The 22,482-nt window shown below is 37.8% G+C and overlaps 1 protein-coding gene across 5 annotated transcripts in view; it reads right to left on the bottom strand.

Annotated features, from left to right (window-relative positions):
* Spred (Sprouty-related protein with EVH-1 domain) overlaps positions 1-22,482 on the bottom strand; it is a 117,921-nt gene that overhangs the window by 20,381 nt on the left and 75,058 nt on the right. For 3 of the 5 annotated variants that reach the window (XM_076174207.1, XM_076174205.1, XM_076174206.1), the window contains exons 2-3: positions 3,794-3,965; positions 2,539-2,707 (exon numbers count right to left, since the gene is read on the bottom strand). In XM_076174207.1, coding sequence (XP_076030322.1) covers positions 2,539-2,707; positions 3,794-3,965 — 341 coding nt within the window. Of the gene's footprint in view, positions 1-2,538; positions 2,708-3,793; positions 3,966-6,876; positions 7,030-22,482 lie in introns of all 5 variants that reach the window. The other 2 variants (XM_076174208.1, XM_076174209.1) reach the window with 1 other exon arrangement.

Raw genomic sequence — 22,482 nt, 5'->3', positions numbered from 1 at the left:
TGTGTTCTCAAAGATTGTTAGTGTAGGGCACTGTAGGACGAGGTGTTCAATGTCTTCTATATGCTGGTTACATTTAGGGCAATTTGATTCTGTGCCCAAGGGGTTGATGAGAGTGCTGCCCCAAGTCAGTGAAGACAAACAAGAAACTGAACATTCAACAGTGGCGGGTACAGGATTTGGACAGCAGAAAAACTAATCTTTGTGTACAAATAACTCATAAGAACTTATCAAAGCATCCACAGCATGGTGTTCAACATTTACAAAAGCAAAGACATCCTACAAACAAGGCAAAGTACAAGATGGTGAAGACTCTATGCCAGACAGATTACTGTGGCCATAATTGTCATCTTTGCCCTATGTGCTTGGATTGTTGGGGCAAGTAACAGTTACTGACAGGAATACAAGAGAAATGCAAAATTCAAGTCCATAATTAAACAGATGTGAGAACAGCATGCTTCTGATTATGACAGTAAAGCATTAAGAATAATAACTGGTTGCACTAAAATAACCCCTATACAACATCTGAATTCTAGAACCAAAATCCCTCTCATAAAGTAGCACATTGGAGGTTTGTGTGGGCTGAAAGTCAGGTGTGTATCAATAGTGAGACCATATTTTTTTAGTGCTTCTATCCAGTTGGAGTTCTTTGATGTAGCTGTTTCCTAATATTAAAAAAAAACCTGATTTAACATTACAAACCCATATGATTAGTAATTACAAGACTGCTTACACCATGTCCAGCTTTATTCTAATCATTAAATTTTATAAACATCTTCAACTCTATTTTATACTTTAAGTACATGGGAAAAGGGGACAATTGTGAGTGTAGTAGTTTCAGTGGGGTCAGTTTGTTGAGTGTAGTTGAGAAGGATGGGAGGGATTTGATTGAGAGGATTTGGAGAGGAACAGAGGGAGTAATTGGTGAGGAACAGTGTGGGTTTAGGACAGGTGAGGACTGCGTGGATCAGATTTTTGTGTTAAGACAGATGTGTGAGAAAGCTTTAGGAAAAGGTAAGGATATTCTTTGGGGTTTTATGGATTTGGGAAAGGTTTACGATAGGTTAGATAGGAAGACACTGAGGGAGGTACTGCTGATCTATGGGATAGGAGGAAAGCGGTTAAGAGCCATCAAGAGTTTTTACGAGAGTAGTGGAGTGTGTTAGGATTAGAAATGGAGAGAGTGAGTGGTTTGAGGTTAAGGTGGGACTTCTTCAGGGATGTGTTATGATGCCCTGGCTGTTTAAATTATACATGGATGGAGCGGTGCAAGAGGTAAATGCAGGAATTGGTTAAAGAAAATGGGGAAAATGGGAGTTAAGCCAGTTGTTGTTTGCTGATGACACTGCGCTTGTAGCAGGATCAGAGGAGGGATTGAGGAAGTTGGTGACAGAGTTTGGGAAGGTGTGTGAAAGAAGGAAGTTGAAGATAAATGTGGGTAAAAGTAAGGTGATGAGATGTACAAGGGGGAAAGTGGCAGCAGATTGGAAGTATTATGGGAGAGAGATTGGAGGAAGTGGATAGTTTTAGATACTTGGGTGCAAATGTGGCAGGAAAGGGAGGAGTAGAGGTGGAGGTAGAATGTAGAGAGAAGCAAGTAAATGCTGTGGGGGATTAAAAAGTGTAATGAGAAATAGACATTTGGGTATGGATGCTAAGAAGAGATTGTATGAAGGGGTGATGGTGCTGACAGCACTGTACGGGGAAGAAACATGGAACATATGAGAGGAAGAGAGGAGTTTGAATATGTTTGAGATGAGGTGCCTGAGAAGTATGATAGGGTTAACTAGGCTGGATAGAGTGAGAAATGCGGAGGTAAGGAGGAAAACGGGGGTGGAAAGGGAGTTGGGAGGTAGGGTTGATGAAAGAGTATTGGGATGGTTTGGATACATGGAAAGAATGAGTGAAGAAAGACTAGTAAAAGAGGTGTGGAAGGCTGAGGTGGAAGGAGTGAACATGAGGGGGCAACCAAGGATGAGATGGATGGATGGGGTAAAAGGCATTGGGAAAGAGGTGAATGTCTGTTGAGGAAGGGAAATACAGAAGATTGGGTGAATGGAGAATGGTTGTGTATGGATGCTGCTGCGATGTATGGAAAGGCATGGGTGGGGATGGGGGTGGGGGTTGAAGGAATATATGCAAATGATATTTTGATGCAGCCCATCTTCTCTTTTTCTGTATGAGGGGATAAAGAGAGGTTTTTTTTTTTTTTGCCAATTAAATGAAGTGGCCTTGCTGTGGATGTCCTGTGTCTTGCTACATTGTTTCTGACCCAGGGCAGTGGGCAAGATGCAGGGAGGACCCGTTATCCAGGAGCCAAGAAAAGAGGGAGGGAGGGGTGGTGAATGGAAGTGGAGTATGTGAGGATGAAATGGGTGGGAGTGGATTTATCCCTCTGACTTTGACTACCTCCCTTGTAGGGGGGAAAAAGCTGTTGTATATGTATGTATGTAAAAGTAAAATATACATGTAATCCCCAATTCATGTGATTCTTTAAGTAAAATGAAAAGTACACTAAACTGTACTGTAGAAAGATCTTACCATCGAGGAGGTCTTCAACTGCTGTGCGAACGCCTCTGTCAAAGGCCCTGGCATCAGCTGCAGTTTGAAATGTTAGTCCAAACTTCTTGTCACCAGTCTTCCAATGGTGGAAGGTTGGCATGACCTTGTTGTACTCAAAGTCCTTCTTGATGGTGCAACTCAACACAACCTGCAAACAAGAGTCCCTTAGACTTCTGCTAATACCATCACAATCATCAATCTGTTGCTCTAATTCTTTCCTGCAAGGGAACCAGCTACAATCACAAGTTTAGCCCATAAATTACTGAGTGAAATGATTTTGTGGAGTTGCTTTAATATTCTGCAACAACTTTTAGCTGCTTTTCTTTAGGAAAAATCTTACTAAAACTAAAAGATTTATTAATATACTATTCAATTACCTGAACAATAACATCCAGTAATAGTATAAAATAGTTAACAGACAATATTTTAAAAAATTTATGGATAATGATAAAATGGATAATGATTTGGGAGAAACTAGTCTAAGAAGAATCACTCATACAATGATAAATCTAATGTACTGTAACAAGTAAAAGTTTTGACCCACAAAGTTAATTCCCCTCCCCTCAAGTGAATTACCCAACCCTATTGACATTGTGAAAACTGTAGCATTTGTCAATACTTTTGCTTGTGACTATATTACAGATTCTAAGAGAATGTTTTCCAAACTGTAGTATGTGGCCCCTGTGAGGTATATACTATAAATTATGGGATGGAGACTATTGTTTTTTGTGTGCATTTTTCCTTGCTTGATTGACATACCACATGCATCCAAAGACCCTTTCTCCCCATTCATCCATTTTGTCCTTGGCTTCATCCTTGGTCTAAATCTCAAATTCACTACATCTACATCTGCTCTCCATACTCTTATCATTCCCTCACTCCCTATATAATCCAGACCACCTCAGCACTCCATTCCACCCCATCTGACAGACCCCCATCCCACATTCCAACCTTCTACCTCAAGATAACATGACAAATAATAATAATCTATTTCTATTTGCTCTCCATACTCTCATCACTCCCTCACTCCATATATAGTCCAAACCACCTCAGCACCCCATCCTAAACTTCAGCCTTCTGCCTCATGATACTATCACAAATAACGACAATAATAATAACCTATTTCTTTGGATTCAGCTATTCACACAAAGATTTCATGACCATAATCCACACAAAAAATATGGGATTATGCATACAAGTTAGGCACAAAGATATAAATGTTACATCTACATACCGTTTGATCTGACATTCGTTTGCCGTAGATGAGGTACTCCTGCTTGGGATCATGTGTGATGCGTGTTTTGACAGACACGTTAGACAGGCCCCCCCCACCCATGGGTACCCATCCTCCCGTGCTGTCATCACGCATCATCACCTGGGCACGCACACGAACCAAATAGTTGCCGCTGGAAGTGAAGAAACAAATTAATATGATGCCCCTAAAGTATTTATACATCATTTCTTCTTAAAATCTATGTTATGAAAAACTATATGTCTGTATACTATGTTATTTGTACCATGCATTCTTTGTGAAAATTCAAAAGTTAAATGTCAATAAACATGAATATAACAGTAAAAAAGCATTGTTCGCTCCATCTTTCCCCTTATCAGCGACACTTGTTTGAATATTTCACCCAATTCTCTCTTATATCCACCACATTTTTCCTGTGGATTCTGCATTAGTTTTCTTGGTGTTACCAGTGACGAAGTTCCCATAGTATAATTCATTCTCATCAGATACATTCTAATACAAATTCCTCTTAAAAATATTTAGGCTTAACATATATTTTCATTCATCTAAACACAGTATAATACTCCATGATTCACAGTTCAAACACTAATATAACAGAGCTCACTAAATCAGCATATTAAGCTATCCTTACATTCTTAAATAAATATACTAGTTTTTATATTGTACCTGCACAGTAATTCAGTTAAAACAATGGAAAGATAACTGGTATACAATTGCAGTTAATGAAATACTAGCAATGGAGTACAAACATCCAAACTTATTGGAAACGTCAAACTTCTATTTATTCAACTTAATACTATAAAATAATTATAATTATACATATATATATATATATACACACACACACAGGGTGTTCAGGATAAATTTTATAATTTTTTTTATCTTCTGTCATTTCAGAACCATTTGAATGATTTAATAGCTGTAAAGTGCAACGAATACCTGATTCTGTGTACTATTGGTGGGTGTGAGAGCTAAAGAGCATGAATGAATGGAAAGCACCGGTATATTTGAAGAGAGTGACCTGCATCATGATGACTCGCACTGGATTAAAAAATTCAGAAATCTTAGCTGTAGCTCAGTGCTCCTTGAATACTGTGAAGGCCATGAGATGTGAGCTGGAGAATTGTAATGGAGATGTGGAAGCTGTGGCTAGCAGTATCATAGAAGGTGTTCTGACTGTGCACGACGAAATTCATCAAGAAGAAAAAAAAAAAAAAAAAAAAAAAGTCAGCAGCAGCAAGGCCCATGCAAGGCAATGCAGACATTGGCGAGAGAGATGGTTGTTGGAGTGGTGACTATGAAGAAAGCACTGAATGAGGATCTTTGCTACTCCTCATACAAGAGGTGCAAGGGCCAACTACTCACTGCCAAAGCCCAAAAGAACTGCTTTACAAAAGCCAAGAAACTCCTCAACAAGGTCAAACACCCAGTCGAGCCAGGGATGCTCTGGTTATTCTCAAACGAGAAGAACTTCTGCTAGAACCAGTTGCACAACATACAGAACAACAGGTAGCTAGTCCTGTGCTTCATGAAGACCAAGTTCTCTCAAATTATGATGGTCTTTGGGTGTGTTTTCAGCGAAGGCCACATCATGCCACCCAACATCTTTGAAGAGGGACTCACTCACTTCAGATGGCTACAGAGTTGCTGTCCACTGTTGTCAAGCGCTGGGTGGAGAAGGTGGGTGCAGGAAGACCATACGTGTGGCAGAAGAACTCAGCTTTGTGTCACACCTCCAGGAAACCCAGAAGTGCTTGTCTGAGAACTTCTACGACTTCACCGGTCCCAAAATCTGGCTCCCCAACTTGCCTGATTGCAATCCCATGGACTTTTATGTGTGGGGCACAGTTGAAAAAGACACCAATCATATTGCCTGCAACACCAAGGATGAGCTGATTGCCAGGATCAAACTGGTGTTCAGAGGTCTCTCAAAGGACAAAGTGAAGGCTGCATGCTGCAGATTCAAGTGGTGGAGGCTCAGGGTGGCTTGTTTGAGTGAGTTGTATTTGACAAAAGATCCTCTAAGAGATGCACTTTGAATTTTGAGAATACATCAATTTTTGGCCAAGATATGATATTTTTCTTTCCTTTCTGAAAAAGTGTCAAATTTATCCTGAACACCCCGTATATACATACATACATATATATATTATATTATATATATATATATATATATGTCTATATATATCATGAATAATACATCCTCTTATTAGCAATATCCACTGTTGTTTTACCTATTCAGCCTTATCATTAATATCAATGTTACATGACTGATGTTTGGAATGCTATAATCTTGTTACTGTTTGATAATGCTGTCACAAATATGTCTCATACCTCGGTTATGATTTCAATTAAACTTATTATATTCTTGCATGCTGAAAATCTATTTGCCTACAAAGAACTTAATATATTAATAGTATGACTTATGGTTATTAGTTCATACAACACACCTATCAACTAATTACTTTTCCCCTAAAAGCCTAGATATGTTCACTTCTTCAGGTTGGTGTTGTGGTTCTCAAAAAGGAAGCACTTGGCTCTTAAGATGAGAATTTCAGGGCTAAGGGAATATATTCTAGCTTGGGTATGCAATGGTAAGCAATTTCACACAAGGGAGGAACCCCAAAATGGATGACAATGTACTATAGATGCTGTGTATACATGTCAAAGAAAATACCTGCACAGTACTATACTGTATGCACAAATTTATGGACAATCAAGATTTAACAAGTTACAATACTATTAATCTAATCCTGTTTGGGGTTATTAGATTATTGAGGGTTGAAAATGTGCTCATATAATGGAGCTGGATTGGCATTTGATAACTATGGCTATTACAAGCCGCCAACAATTGGCAGTCTGTATAGGAAGGCCAGTATCATACTGGCCAAGATTATGAATCTAGCATTGGCAGTGACAATTTGAAAAATACAGTACAGGTATTATAGGGTAATACCAGTAAACTAATCTCATGTTTAAGCTTATATTTTTCAAGAAAGCTTTATAGTTGTTGACAGTCCAGGATTGATTGAGATGATAAACAAACAGAAAAAAACAATGGGCACCTGGTGATATTTCAGGAAGACGTTGGCCATTCTGGATTCATAACTTCAGCCTTTATGTAACAATCTGGTTGGCACTCTGTACCAAACTCCCCCTTTGGTTCAAATTTTGATGACATCAAAACATTACTGGCTTTCCCAACAATGGATCTGGGCCTAAATGAAAAAGAAGGTTTGTGATTCATTAAAATGTTTCTTTTTCATTTGACTGCAATTAGTTAGAAAATCTAGTTTCATAAATAATCTTAATTGCCATTATAAAAACATAATGGTGAAGAAACTACTAGATGACAATTCAAAACTGGGGAGGAATTGAGGAAACCTGAGCTCACAAGGGTGGCATATGACTTGGGAAAACACTGGTCTAGTTACAGCCTACATGACAAAGTCTGTTCTTGCAAACACCTGACCAGTTTTTTTCTATCTAGAAATGGTCACCAGATTGGAGAGGCTCCTGTATACAGACATAAGTATCACTCTGTCTTCAATCTGGTAACATACAATAATTCATATATGATAATCTCAATGTTACCATGTGATCTTACTCAATGGACTGCACCAAAGTGAAGCTGTTTACATTGACAGATGACAATCTTACAGAAAAATAACAAATACAACAAATGTGTCCACTACACTATTACTTTTCAACAAAACACTACCTTTTACATAGTAGAATTAAGTTACTACAGGACAAAGTGAATGCTGAAATATAAACACAGGAAAAGACATAATACAACATCCTCTCAACAAGACAGAATTCTAAAATCTGATTCTTGTTAATATATTGATATACATTTTTTGTATTGGTACTTAAAATTTTCTATCATTCTAATTCAAAGTATTTACAAAACCCTAGTGTCTAGCCAACTATGATGTTAATTCACACAAGAATGGCTATTCCCAACCTTATGCACTAAATTAATTTGTAATAATTTCCCACACCCAGAGATCTGTTGGTAATCCTATGAGATAGATGTCAATGTCATCCCTCTGCTGTCCACCTTTACAACCCATCAACATCCTCACCTCTACCTGAAGGTGATGCACAGAGGGTCTGACACAGTTTCTGAACCAAGCCTAAGATCCTTCTTATACCTGTCAAGCTACTGTGGTGTCTTTCTGTAAGATTCTGCATTAGAGACCATAAGTTTGTGTATAAAACAGTAATTAAACTATTAGGAAACCATATTTTTTTGTCATTCAATATGCAGAATGAAAACAAAATATAAATGCATGACACATTATAAATACCACATAGTTTTTTGCACAGAATGGAGGGTAGCAATGATGAAAAAAGAATCAACGAACCAACTAAGAGGGTATTGGATATGAATAGAGTGGAGTCGCCACTGGGAGTGATCCCCCCCCCCCAAAAAAAAAAATATATATATATATATAATAATAATAATAATAATAATAATAATAAAATAATAATAATAATAATAATAATAATAATAATAACAATAATAATAATAATAATGTATTAGTGTCACTCCGAAGACAACTTACAGGTATGATTGTGAAGTATTTTCAGAATTTCAGAGGGAAAGGGGAACAATGAATAAAATTATGGACATTGAAAGATACTAAGATTAGCAGGGCAATAAGGAATTGAGACATCAACAACTTGGCAGAAGAATTAATCTACTTAAAACTAGACCACAAAGCTCTGCAATTAGAGGTATCAAACTTACGCAGAACTAATAATGAGATGATATGAGAATTAAACTATCTAAAAAGTGAACTAAGTATGATTAAAAGAGAAAATGAAAGAAATGAAATTGAGGTTAGAAACAAAAACAAAGCACTGAAGAAAGAGGTAAAAGAACAATTATAAGCAGTAACCTAAAAGATGGAAGAATCAATCAATGAGACCAATCTTAATGTAATAAAAAATCAGTGGAAACAGGAACATGAAAATCAAAAACTCTCATTCAAAGAAATAGTACAGCAGCAGGTAGAAGAGAATGCAAAGGAAACAGTGATTAAGGTGATCAAAGAAAAGGAAAACTGGGTGAGAGACACAGTGGACAAAAAGAAATGCATTGTGGTTTATGGTATCAAAGAAAAACACAATGTACACAAATACTAAAGAGAAAAAGAGAAAGAAATTGTGAAGGAGATACTAAAAGTGGTTCAGGATGAGGGGCAGAATTTGGAGAAGGAAATGGATGACGTGCAAAGAATAGGTACATACTCAAAAAGAAAAAAACTACAGGACAATGAAAATCAAAGAACTCAAATAATAGCAGAAGAAATATCATCAAAAGTGGCAAAACTAGCAAACAATAAAAGCTACGAAAATGTATGGATAAAAAAGGAAATGAATGAAGAGGAAATAGATAAAGACAGGGCACTGAGAAATGAAGCTAAGGAAAAAACGAGAAAATATCGGAGACTAATTTTTTTTTTTTTTTTTTTTTTTTTGAGAGTGCTGGATCTGAGACCTGGTCAACAGTTTGTCATGGTCAACAATATACCATTGTTGACTGTAACCTGTTTTTTTGATGAATATTTATATACAGTTAATTTCAGTGATAAATTAGAAATCTACATGATTTCATTTTCAAAACTGTATTACAAATTCGAAAGTGTATGATGTGCTATCTTAAAATATTTTTTTCAATGTTCATTTATATATCGGTCATAAATCAGATAAAGCATACCTGACGTAGGAAGCGCTGGTAACATTGATTGGGATGTATTTCTGATATATGCTCATGCAGTGTCCTGAGCGTAAAGGGCTTTTCACACTGAGCTATTTTTCCCACCAACCTCCAACTAATCGGCAGTATCGTCCACCTCCAGAAACTTTTCCACCATGAAATCACTGTGGCACAATATTTTGTTTTCACAACAAAAATACACAGAATGTCATTTGATATGCTGGAGGAAAATTAGTTTCCTTCAGCATACCAGATTCCTTCCCTAAAGCTGTGGGCTGCAAATTTGCTCCAATAGTTGGAGGAAAAATAGCCCAGTGTGATAATGCCTTAAGACGGGAGGGGTATGGTGGTACCCATTGGCAGGATTGTTATAGTCGGTTGATTTCGTAGTTTTAAGATGTTACATGATACTGCCCAAATCATGTAGCTTTAATGATTTTTTCTAATAGAGAACCTAAGAATGGAGGGAACTGCAAGAGATCATAATGCCTATATTAGACGTACACTAAGAGCAGTCAAGAATTGTGAATAGTAAGACTTGTGTTTGTATTAGTATGTTGCAGGTAATACTGTATACTCTTGATATAGATTAAAACTTACTGATGTTAGTGTGGTAAAATATACAACTTTTGCCATCAGTGCTACTTTAAAAGACTAAATTTATTATTATATATTAGTGCTATTGCATACTAGTGTTTTTGTGACACACCATCTAGACATTATTGCTATAGTCTGTGAACTCCAAGGAGTCTGTTCAGGGTTGGCATATGTCATAAGCAGTTCTGCTAAATCAACCATAGTAAATGCCTCTCTTATTTGCCATCCATGTGTTATTAGATTTTTTTCTGTACCGGTATATAGTAAAGGACCCAAATTGGAAATGGTGAGAGCATGTGGTTTAAGGTAAATGTGGGACTGTGATAGGGATGTGTCATGTTGCCATGACTGTTCAATGTGTACATTGATTGGGTGGTGTGGGAAGTAAAGGTGAAGGTAATGGGCAGGAGACTGGAGATGGTTAAAGAAAATGAAGAAAAGTAGGAGGTGAGCCAGTTGTTGTTTGCTGATGATATTGCACTTGTGGTAAGGATCATGAGCATATATCAGAAATACATTCCAATCAATGTTACCAGCGTTTCCTACGTCAGGTATGCTTTATCTGATTTATGACCGATTTATAAATGAACAATGAAAAAAATATTTTAAGATAGCACATACACTTTCGAATTATTTTCTCTCGTAATACAGTTTTGAATATTAAATAATGCAGACTTCTAATTTACCACTGAAATTAACTGTATATATTCATAAAAAAAAAACAGGTTGCAGTCAACAATGGTAAATTGTTGACCAGGATCACCAATGATCAGGAACAAAGTTTGGAAAAAAAAAAGCTAGGTATTGTGGACACTATCCAAAATTCCACTAACATCAACTCTTAAAACTCTCCAGTTGATGACATAATACGCAAAATATCCTTCTTGTAAATCAACCACGGTCATAACATCAGAGTAGATAAAACTTGAGAGAAAAAAATTCATGAAATCTTCACCGACCTCCAAGTAAACACCAGACTAGTTTATCTCTGGGTGGCTCAAAGACAAAACATATTAACTACTGCTCTCCCCTTTATATACATGAACCCGTGATATAAAGCTCTGGCCACGCAATGTTACCGAAACTGACTGACACGTCATATCTACAAGACTGCCCTGCTGATCACACGTGTTTTATTAGAGACCGCCAACGCTTCCATTATGCATCTGGTGGTGCATGCCATTTATCCTTTCATCTTTCATACATCACCCAATTCTAATACAATTATATTAGTTACTGAGACTTCTGAAATATTAAAAAAAATATTTTTTTTTAGTTATGTGTATTCACATCGTTATGATCGTACAGAAATTCATCATTACAAATTCATCACATTGCATTCACCTGCCACTAGATGAGAGGCGATACCATCTAACCATTCTGTCAGTCCAGTTCTGCCTGGAGACTGATGACTGAAGGAGTTCTAAGGTCTTCCAAATATTTCCTTTCCTTGACAGCTGGATTTTTTCTATTGAATAAATCCTTCTGTCGTGATTATTCAATGTCTTTTCCACACCCAACGCCCTGTTCTACACTCATGTAAATCAACTGCGACTTGACATCAATCGTGTTGAGTATAAATGTATTGTACTTGTTCCATTCATGGCAGTCGATGGACATTCAACTTCTTTCAGACACAGTCGCCACTTATTAAAAATATACGAGGCTGATTCCTTTACAATAAAGGCGTTACACTGATGAACAGTTCTTCAGTTCTTCGTCAATGGAACGGAATCAATGGCTACGCATGTATGGCTGGAGAACAATGTCATCTGTGGCATAGAGTCGCAATGAACGCACAAGAACATTATCTCATCTCTTTGGCGATTCATTTCCCAGTCATCGGAAGCAACGTATACAAGAGGAGAAAAATCCTTGATTCCTCGACTCATTTGTAATGGCAAAATCACAGCAGGAAGAGAACGACGGGGTGGGTGTTTCGTTGCGTGAAGGAAGTGAGGATGCACAGGAAGTTGATGACTGAACACAACGAGGGACAACGGCAGCCAGCGAGAGAGAGGAGGGTGGAAAGGAGGGGACCATGGCTAATTCCTTTTCTTATCGCCACCTGTTTCCGATCACAGTCTCCTGTACCTAAAAAATACCAACAAATCCTGCTAAGACTATTTTTCCACACAAACACACGTGCAAATTTGAGCACTTAACCGTAAATATATTACAGTGTAACGAAACATCGTAATGTTCCCACAAAGCGTACTAGTCCCGCCAGAAGCACTACCAAACACGTGTGTCCTATGTGCATGCGTGCAGAACACTACTAGTACTGAATGAACCCAACTATACTATCGGGGGTGGGGGGTTAGAAGTGGGGAGGGAAGGGAAGGGGGGAGTCGACCAGTAAGGAGGGGCCGACGGGGGGGGGGAGGGAGGGGGCTGACGGGGGGTTGTGAGTAAAACCGCCAAACATCAGGTAGAATACACGCTGGGAAACTATGAATGAATGAATGGGGTGAAGGAGAGGGGGGTGAAGAAGGGGGAGGATGAAGGAGGGGGTGGGTGAAGGCGGGGAGGGGAAGGGTGCAGGGAAGAGGGTGTAGGGAACAAGTGCGAAAGGAAAGGGTTGCGTTGTAGCTTCGTCTCTGCTTCTCAACATCTTATGACGGATGGCACAGGCTAAGGAAGAAAATGTGATGATCTTCGCCTGGAGCATAAAATAACCGTGGTGCTATCGAACATCATTTAGAAAGTAACCGTTTGATAAATGATAGCCAACATGGTTTCAGACGGAAACGTTCTTGTGTGACTAACTTAGGTACTCGAATTCTACAACAATTATCTCGAATTATGACAAAAGAAACAATATAGATTTAATATATCTAGACTTTGCAAAAGCTTTTGATACCGTCCCACACGAAAGACTACTTACTAAATTAGCTTTACACGGAATAAGTGGTAGCCTATTAGGTTGGACTAGTAATTGGTTGAATGGTCGAAAACAAAGAGTTGTTTTAAATGGAAAAACTTCTAGATGGAAAAATGTTACTAGTGGAGTTCCTCAGGGTTCCGTTCTTGGGCCACTTCTATTCATAGTATATATAAATGATATAGACCATGGACTAAAATCTACTGTTTCCAAATTTGCTGATGATACAAAACTGTGCGGAGTATCACTTAAACCAATTAGATATTCAAGAAGATTTAGATCAATTACAGCAATGGTCTGAAAAGTGGCTAATGAAATTTAACACAAGTAAATGCAAAGTAATGCACATAGGTAAAAATAACAGTAAGTACGATTACAAGTTATTTGGAAATTCGTTAACAAAAGTGGATAGTGAAAAGATCTCGGCGTAATTATCAGTAACGACCTCAAATCATCCAAGCAGTGTATTTCAGCCTCTGAGAAAGCAAATAAGATTCTAGGACTGATTGCGCGATCTTTTGATTTCAAAATTCCATCACTCATTAACAAGCTATATAAATCGTTAGTTCGTCCACATTTGGAATATGCTGTTTCCGTATGGTCATCGAATCTCATAGACATTGACAGATTGGAAAAAGTACAACGGCGAGCCACAAAACTGATTCCAAATATCAAAAATAAATCATACGAAAATCGGCTAAAACATATGAATCTGTTTTCCCTAAAAAAGCGTAGACTCAGAGGTGACTTGATACAGGTCTTTAAGATTTTAAAGGGAATTGACATCAAAAGTGACAAAATTTTCACATTGAATGAGAATCAGACAAGAAACAATGGTCTCAAACTGTACGGAAATAGATTCAATTTGGAAGTAGGTAGAAACAACTTTGCCAACCGTGTAGTTAATGAATGGAATAAACTTCCTGTACAGGTAGTGCAATGTAGTTCAGTTCTAAGCTTTAAGAACCATTTAGATAAACACCTAAGCAAGATGCTGTAATGATTATAATTTATCTTATATTTGTTTTTGTTTTGTTATCATTTGTCTGTCTGATTTTCATTTATTAGTTATGTCAATTTATTATTATTTACTATTTACCTGTTTATTAACTATACCTATGCATTTATTTATGTATTTTATTTGTTATTTACATTATTATAGTTTTTATTTATTATTTTGTTATTATTATGATTTTTTCGCATCCGACCTAGATATGGACCAAAAGGTCTCCTGTCGGCATGCTCCGCCTTTGTAATCCTTTGAAATAGGGGGCGGCAAGGCATATACTGTACTTTTGAACCTCCAAATGTGTTTAATCTCTTAATAATGGAGACATTTACCGACATTCCTGAGTACATCCGAGTATGATTTCTGAAACTAATTTCCGTTACTGACTCGGAACAAAATACGAATTTCATGGGCCAGTATGAGCCGATGCAATCAATACCACGCACATCTACTCTGGTAAACATCATTTTATAAACAATAGTTTGTCGATGATGTTCTCAAAAGCCACATACAACTTATCAAAAAACTACAACACTATTCTATAGATGTTGTTTGTCGTCTAGTGTTTTACAAGGAAAAATGCATTTCATGATTATTTTTTCACTATGGGAATATAAACCGAATAAAGAAAATATATTAAAAAGATTCCATCCAAACCTGTAGCCTTCGCAAAGCCAGGGCAGGCTCAATTGTGGCATTGTCAGTGCCAGCAAACGATGATTGGGAAAACAGGAAATCAATTAATAATAAATGTCCGAGAAGCCACTGGGCATGTAAGAAGGACTTGGAAAGATTGGTCAAAGAAAAGAAAGAAAGAAAATTCTACCCGAAGTGGCGTGTGGAATGGATCCTCCGGTTACCATGCACTTGCCTGAGGAGGACCTGGGCAAAAAATTGTGATGAACCCCACCATTGTCCATACACTACACTACTCTCAAGCCGTGGTGTGCGTTGGTTAGCGTAATTAGAATCGGGGCTGGCCTCACATTCACTTGGTTGTGCGTTCGAATCCCGCATTTCTCTCCGATGACCAACAATGACTGTTACCTGCCCCAACAATTCAAGTGCACAAAGCAAAGGTGACGTCTTCGGCCGCAACTACTCAGAGCCTACTAGCGTAGGCTCCTCACCACCTCAATGCGTGAAACGCTGTATGCGAACCGTGTCAGGACGAAGTCGTCGTTCAAAACCAAACAAGATTTTATCACTTTGCTATTCTTTATAACAAAGGTTAATGCATTTTGGATTTTTATCCCAGACCGCTATATTAGAGAGTACTAATAATACAAGTTTCTGGTATTCAGCCGTGTCCGACAATAAAAAAAATATCAGGGTGTAGGCTAGTAATCTACATTGGTTTGGTGGGACAAACTAAGTGAAGTTTCATTCTCTTTAATGTCTTCATCTTCTCTCCCATACAGTCACGGAGAAACCTCCGAGCAGAACTCAGGGGGTTGGGGGGCTCCCAAATTCTATTTACAGGTACAGGTTGGTTGTTGCCCCTACACAACTATAATTTATTTTTTTCCTATATCTACAATGTACAATGTATGGGCCGAGTCTAGACACTCAGTATCCATGCATGGGATAATATTTACATAAGATAGGAAACATAAAAGAAATGTGTGTTGGACGCATGCTGACAAAGAAATTATCTTGTAGATTGGTAATGTTGGACTGAGATGTGTCAATAGTTTGACCTGGTGTCCTGGTGAGGTCAAGAAGCCTCTGACCCCTCTGACCACGGCCAGACCCGATCACAATGGCCGGTCCCTTGGGAGTGTCTGAAGACGTCGGCCGTTCTCTTTCGCACCAAATGGGTGCGTGTGCGCGTGTGCACGGTAGACATCTAGAGCAGCATTTTTTCAAACTTTTTTACTGCGACCCACAGCAAGAACCACAGTTTACATCGCGACCCATAATACTTAGGTGTAATTATATTATATATATATATATATATATATATATATATATATATATATATATATATATATATATATAACTAGATATAGTACGATATCTAAAAGTGCGAAGACTATGTCTGAGTTCACAAAAAAAATAGAAAAGACTGACAAGAATATAAAAGGTAAGCATATGAAATTAGTAAAGACTGAGGAAAAAATGTTTGGTATGGAATTGTCGACAACTAGCTATTCAATCGTTACTCATCAAATAAGATTGTTACAATATTGGAACCACCTTATATATATATATATATACATATATATATATATATATATATATATATATATATATATAGTGAGAGAAGGAAAAAGGAAAAGAAGGGGGAAAGGGAGAGGGAAAGAAATAAGAGATATTTCAGGAGACGTTCATTTTTCATCATCATCTCTTCTTCCTCCTCCGCCTTGCTCTCACTTGCGTATTTTTTATTTCCTTTCTTTTTTTTGTCGCGACCTATTTTACTTTTCACGCGACCCACAGTTTGAAAAACGCTTATCTAGAAGATTGACTCTTGCCTTCAATCATCTTGCAACAGTGGTCCATTGTACAAAACATGAAATGTGCGTAGTGCTGCTGCATCACATTTTGCAATATGGCGTTACGCCCATACACACACACTTTATATATATATATATATATATATATATATAGTGCTGAAACCACTGGGAAAATGATAAAAAAAGAAAAAAAAAAAACGGTGACCGAACGTTGTCTATGAAGACATCTTAATAGACGAAAACGTTCGGTCACCTTTTTTTTCCCAGTGGTTTCGGCAGATTTCATTTATCACGTGTTTATGCGATTGCTTTGGATATATATATATATATATATATATATATATATATATATATATATATATATATAGACAGATAGCTGGGCGCGTTCCTCGGTGCGTCCCGCTTTAGTTTGGCTGCGGTTAGCTCTCCTAAATTATTAAAGCAATATAGGTGCCGGTACAGTATGTGGCGTACGAATTATTTCTTTGGGTATGTGGCCTGCCGGACTTTTATTTCGGTATGAACCTGTCTCTTAAGCTTAATTTGTGAGCGCTAACCGCGGCCAAACTAAAGCGGAACGCACCTAGGAACGCGCCCAGCTCTGCATATATATATATATATATATATATATACATATGTTATAGCCAACCGTGAATCGAATACGACTTTCAAATTTCCCGCCTGCTACGATCGAAATTTTGAAGTCATCTCATCCAACGTTGTTCATACGTACGTCAACGTACGCCATACGTTCGGCTTCGAAGCATGGCCATGAATCGCCAAGCCACGCTCCACTTACCTATATGAAGGGGACCGGCCCCGAGCCGACCCCCTCTTATCTACTAACCACCTATGGAATTCACTTTTCTGGTCTCACCCCTTCGACGCTGTTGGTCGTTACACCCATGTGTGAATTTGTAAGTAATTTTTCTATTGTGTGTGTTTAGTTAGGAATGTATATTTGTTAGATCTCCCAGTGTACTGTGCGTTGTAATTGTAAAAACGTAAATCTTTATTTTTCTATGGTCATAAATATAATTATTTAATCTTGGTGCAGACTTCCATATTAACCAACCTTCCTTATAACCTTACCTACATTCCAGTCTTATATGAGCTGTTAATCGGAACGTACCGTAATCTACCTGTAATCTCTATACGTTCCACTTTGTTACGGGCTTGCTCCAGAACTTCAATTCGACTTACCCCTAGACTCGGAATTAACTGCATACATTCCATCAACTTAGGCCAAACCTATCAAGCCCATGACAATATTATATATATATATATATATATATATATATATATATATATATATATATATAAAGCCAAATTACCCTAGCGTTGCTGCGGGCAAATGATGATCATTTTCATTTTGATAGAATTTGTGAAGAAAAGTTACACGTTTCAATAAAGTGACACATAAAAGAGAAAATGAAAGGTTTATATGATTATCTTTTAATACTGGACGGATGGCGGGAAGCACAGCGTCTTGCTCCCTCCCTCCAATCTCACGAGCCAAAATTAAACATGACTTCAGTACATACCGCTCTTGGTTTATCTCAACTTGATTAGTTTACGGCTTTCATCATCTTATATTCAATATCTTCTTGAGTCTTTGAATACGGTTGTACCAACGCATATGGTCGGAAGAGTGACATTCAGATCGGAAGTTGAAATATTTAGACATGAAAAAGTGCGCTACGATGCAACTACGATGGATATATATATATATATATATATATATATATATATATATATATAAATTATATATATATATATATATATATATATATACATATATACATATATATATACATATATATACATATACATATATATATATATACATGTATATATATACATATATATACAGTATATAATATATATATACAATATATACATACATATATATATATATAATATATATACATATATATACACATATATATATACATATATATACATATATATATATATATATACATATATACACACATATATATACATATATATATACATATATACATATATATACATATATATACATACATATACAGTATATATATACATATATATATATATATATATATACACACATATATATACATATATATATACATATATACATATATATACATATATATACATACATATACAGTATATATATACATATATATATATATATATATATATAAACAGAAATGTAGTAGCACATTTGTAAATGACACACAGGAACCCACAGTCGGAGAAAATAAACTTTGAATAAAGAAGAATCCTATATTTCGGTTATCAACTGTAGCCCTCTTCAGGAAAGTACATAGAGTAGAGTACAGAGTGGACTTTTAAGCTACAAAGAGGAAGAGATGTGGACAGATGACCTCACTCAGGCGCGGGGCAAACTGGGGTGGCGGAGGAGGGAGGGGGTGAGGAGGGGGGAGGTTGTAATGTCCGTACCAGCTTGTTAACTGCCGCGCGTGAAATAATGTCAGGTGTCCACTGCCCTTTAGAAATATTAATATTAGGGCATTCCTCAATTAATGCTGATTCAACTATTTTCCTCCTGAAACCGCAGTGGGACTTGAACACTAATCTGGCCTTACCCCAATCGAAAGAATGATTCTTATTTTTGACATGAAGAAATACAGCCGAGTTTTCTTGCCCATACCTAATTGACCTTTTATGTTCTGCCATATATATATATATACATATATATTCATATATATATATATACATATATATATATATATATACATATATATATACACATATATATACATATATACATATATATACATATATATATACAGTATATATATATATACATATATATATTACATATACTAATCCAGTCAGTCCCCCCAAAATTAATATGAAAATAAAATAAATATTCCAAGAAATACCGAAGGGCACCTACGCTAACTGGGTCAACTGGAGGAGCACTTGCACATGCTCATAGCAACACGCAACCTCCCTCTTCCTCCTCCAGCTCGTACTGTGGGTCACCCTCTGCAACGAACTGAGGACAAGGCGGCGACATGCTTGGTTGAACCTTTGCTATCAGGGTGGATACGGTAACACGGAGGATAGTGAGGTCAAAACGTCTGACTTATCCTGTAGTTTCCACTACTCTGCACAGTCCCATGTGTGGGACTTTAGTGACACCCCTGTGGACCACAATCACGCAGTATTCTTTTTATGATTGGAGACTAATCTTCATTAAAAAAAAAATCACTACCAACTAGATGACTTCTCTTTGTGTGATATTTGATTTAAGGATAGAAAAGCTAAATTAAAAAATCTAATAACGGTAATGATAATAATAATAATATAAATAACAATTATGATTATAACAGTAGTAATAGTAATCAAATAAATCCTTGACGCCGTTTCGAGACTTTTGTCCACAGTTGTTGCTGGTCGGTTTGTGACGTTACACATCGTGACATGTCAGTCACTGTCGCACATGCGACACGTCATCGACTCGTGTCGGTCAGGCGGACACATTTAGTCCATCTTCGTTGGTTGATCGTTGCGGACTGTATTTTACCAGCGATTTTATCCATATGTACAATATCGCGCCTCTGTCGTGCGTATCCACCTTGACCTTCGCCTCTCTCTCCCTTTCTTTCTCTCTCTCGTGTTGACCCAAGTCGACCTCTTCCATACCACTGTGTCACATCTGGCTCATTGTAATATTTCGTCCTGGCTGATGCCAGACGATTTTATTAATTTTGAAAAGTAGACCTGATGTTTCACAGGTGATGAGCGCGCGCGCGAGCGCGCACACACACACACACACACACCAACTCGGTGGCACAGTTGGTAGAGCGCTGAACTGGGAAGTAGAAGTGCTCCCAGTACCCAGTTCGAATCCTGCCCAGGGCCGAAATTATTTCGGTATCGCTGTGCCTCGGGTCGTTACTCTGACTCTCGTGGGCGGGGAGTTGGGTGTGTGTGTGTGTGCAAGGTCATAGCATTACCCATAGATCGGACCTACGAGCTCTGAGCTCTCTTCCAGGAGGGAAATAGCTGTCGATCACGAAGTCCAACACGTGATCCAAAGACCAAGTGAATACACACACACACACACACACACACACACACAGAGAGAGAGAGAGAGAGAGAGAGAGAGAGAGAGAGGGAGGGGGGAGGAGGTCTGGGTGGCTCTGCCCCGGTACATGAACAAGGGTCTGGGCCGCGTGAGAGGCTGTTGCCATTTCCGGCGCGGGGCGAAGGGCGCAGGCAGGAAGGGCAGGAGGGGAGAAGGATGACAGACAAGAAGTCATGCTGGAAACAGGCAGGCAAGAAGATAGACGGGGGCAGGCAGACAAGCAGAGATAAGGCAAATAGGCAGTCATGCAGGGAGAAGGCACAAAGTAAGAAGCCAGGCAGGTGGGAAGAAGGAAAGGAGGCAGAAAGAAGGCAGGCAGGCAGGTAATGGGAAGATAGGAGAGGAACAGGCAGGGGGCAGGCATGGAGCAGGCATGGAGCAGGCAGGCAGGCAGGCATCAAAGCTATTACATGTCGCAAGACTGACTGGAACACATCCCCTCTTCCTCACGCATGCGTGTTGGCGTGTGCGTGGGCGCTGATTGAAGGGGAAGGGGGGAGGGAGATGAAGGGGGATGAAGGAGTGGCAGGTGAAGGAAAGGACGCGAAGAGGAGGATGAGGATGAGGAGGAGGAGGAAGAATGGAAAGACAAACAGGGGAGGAAAAAAAGGATTAAGGGAAGAATGACAAGACGAAGCAGGATGAAAGGAGACAATTATTATTACTAAAATTATTATTGTTATTATTACTATTATTAATTATCGTTATGACTACCTCCTTTATAAGGGGGAAGAAGCCTTTAATATATAACTATCGTTAGCATTAGTATTTTTTTCATTGTTACTATGTCACCATTATTGCAGGTACTATCATTACTATTACTATTAGTAGACGAAATATCATTATTATTACAACAAAGATAAAATATAACTGCAATCAAGTTACTGGATTTGTGTGTGTGTGTGTGTGTGTGTGTGTGTGTGTGTGTGTGTGTGTGTTTACCTAGTTGTATTATTCGGGAAGGGAGCTATGCTCGTAGAGACCCGTCTTTGTATCAGCATCACGTTTGTTCTCAAAGTTTTTAATAGTATTTGCACACACTATTGCCTCATCCAACTTGTTCCAAATATCCACCACTGTGTGGGGAACTGTTCTTTTTCAGATCTCTTTTACAACTATCCTTTTTGAGTTTCTTTTCATGTCCTCTTGTTTTCTCTTATCCCACTTTAATGAATCATCTCTGTCGATGACTTCCATCCCTTTCATAATTTTGTAAATGGCCAGTGGATCTCCTCTTTTTCTTCTTTGTTCCAGGGTTGGTAGTTCCAGTTTGGACAATCTTTGTTCGTATGTCAATTTAGAGAGAGTTGGCGCCGTTTTTGTCGTTTCTCTTTGAATTCTTTCTAATTTCTTTATATATTTTTTTAGTACTGGGTGTCCATAGTGTCTCAGCACACTCCAATCTTGGTCTTATCAGTGTAACTAGTATTTTCTTTACCGTTTCCTCATCCGAGTAGTCAAAGGCCACTTTCATTGATCTTAGTAAATTGAAGGTTTCTCCGATCTATTTAGTTGATATGCTTATCTGGTGACATGGCATTGCTGATAATTACTCCTAGGTCCCTTTCCGAGCTGTTTTAACTTCCTTTGTACCAATTTTATATTGCCCTGTTATTCTATTATTACTTTTTTCCAAACTCCATTATACTACATTTCTTGATTTTAAGTTCACTTCCCAATTTTTATTCCATTTCCATTTTATCCAGGTCTTTCTGTAGTGATTCACTCTTCCTCTGTACTTACTTTCTTTGGTAGTTTTGCATCATCTGCAAAGTTCATATAACATTCCACACCTTCATCCATGTCATTTATAATATATATATATATATATATATATATATGTATGTGTGTGTGTGTATGTGTGTGTGTGTGAGAGAGAGAGA

This window comes from Oratosquilla oratoria, chromosome 35, assembly GCF_046742065.1.
Source record: "Oratosquilla oratoria isolate Oo_2021 chromosome 35, ASM4674206v1, whole genome shotgun sequence".
Classification (NCBI taxonomy): Eukaryota; Metazoa; Arthropoda; class Malacostraca; order Stomatopoda; family Squillidae; genus Oratosquilla; species Oratosquilla oratoria.
This window is presented reverse-complemented; position numbering and strand designations above follow the sequence as displayed.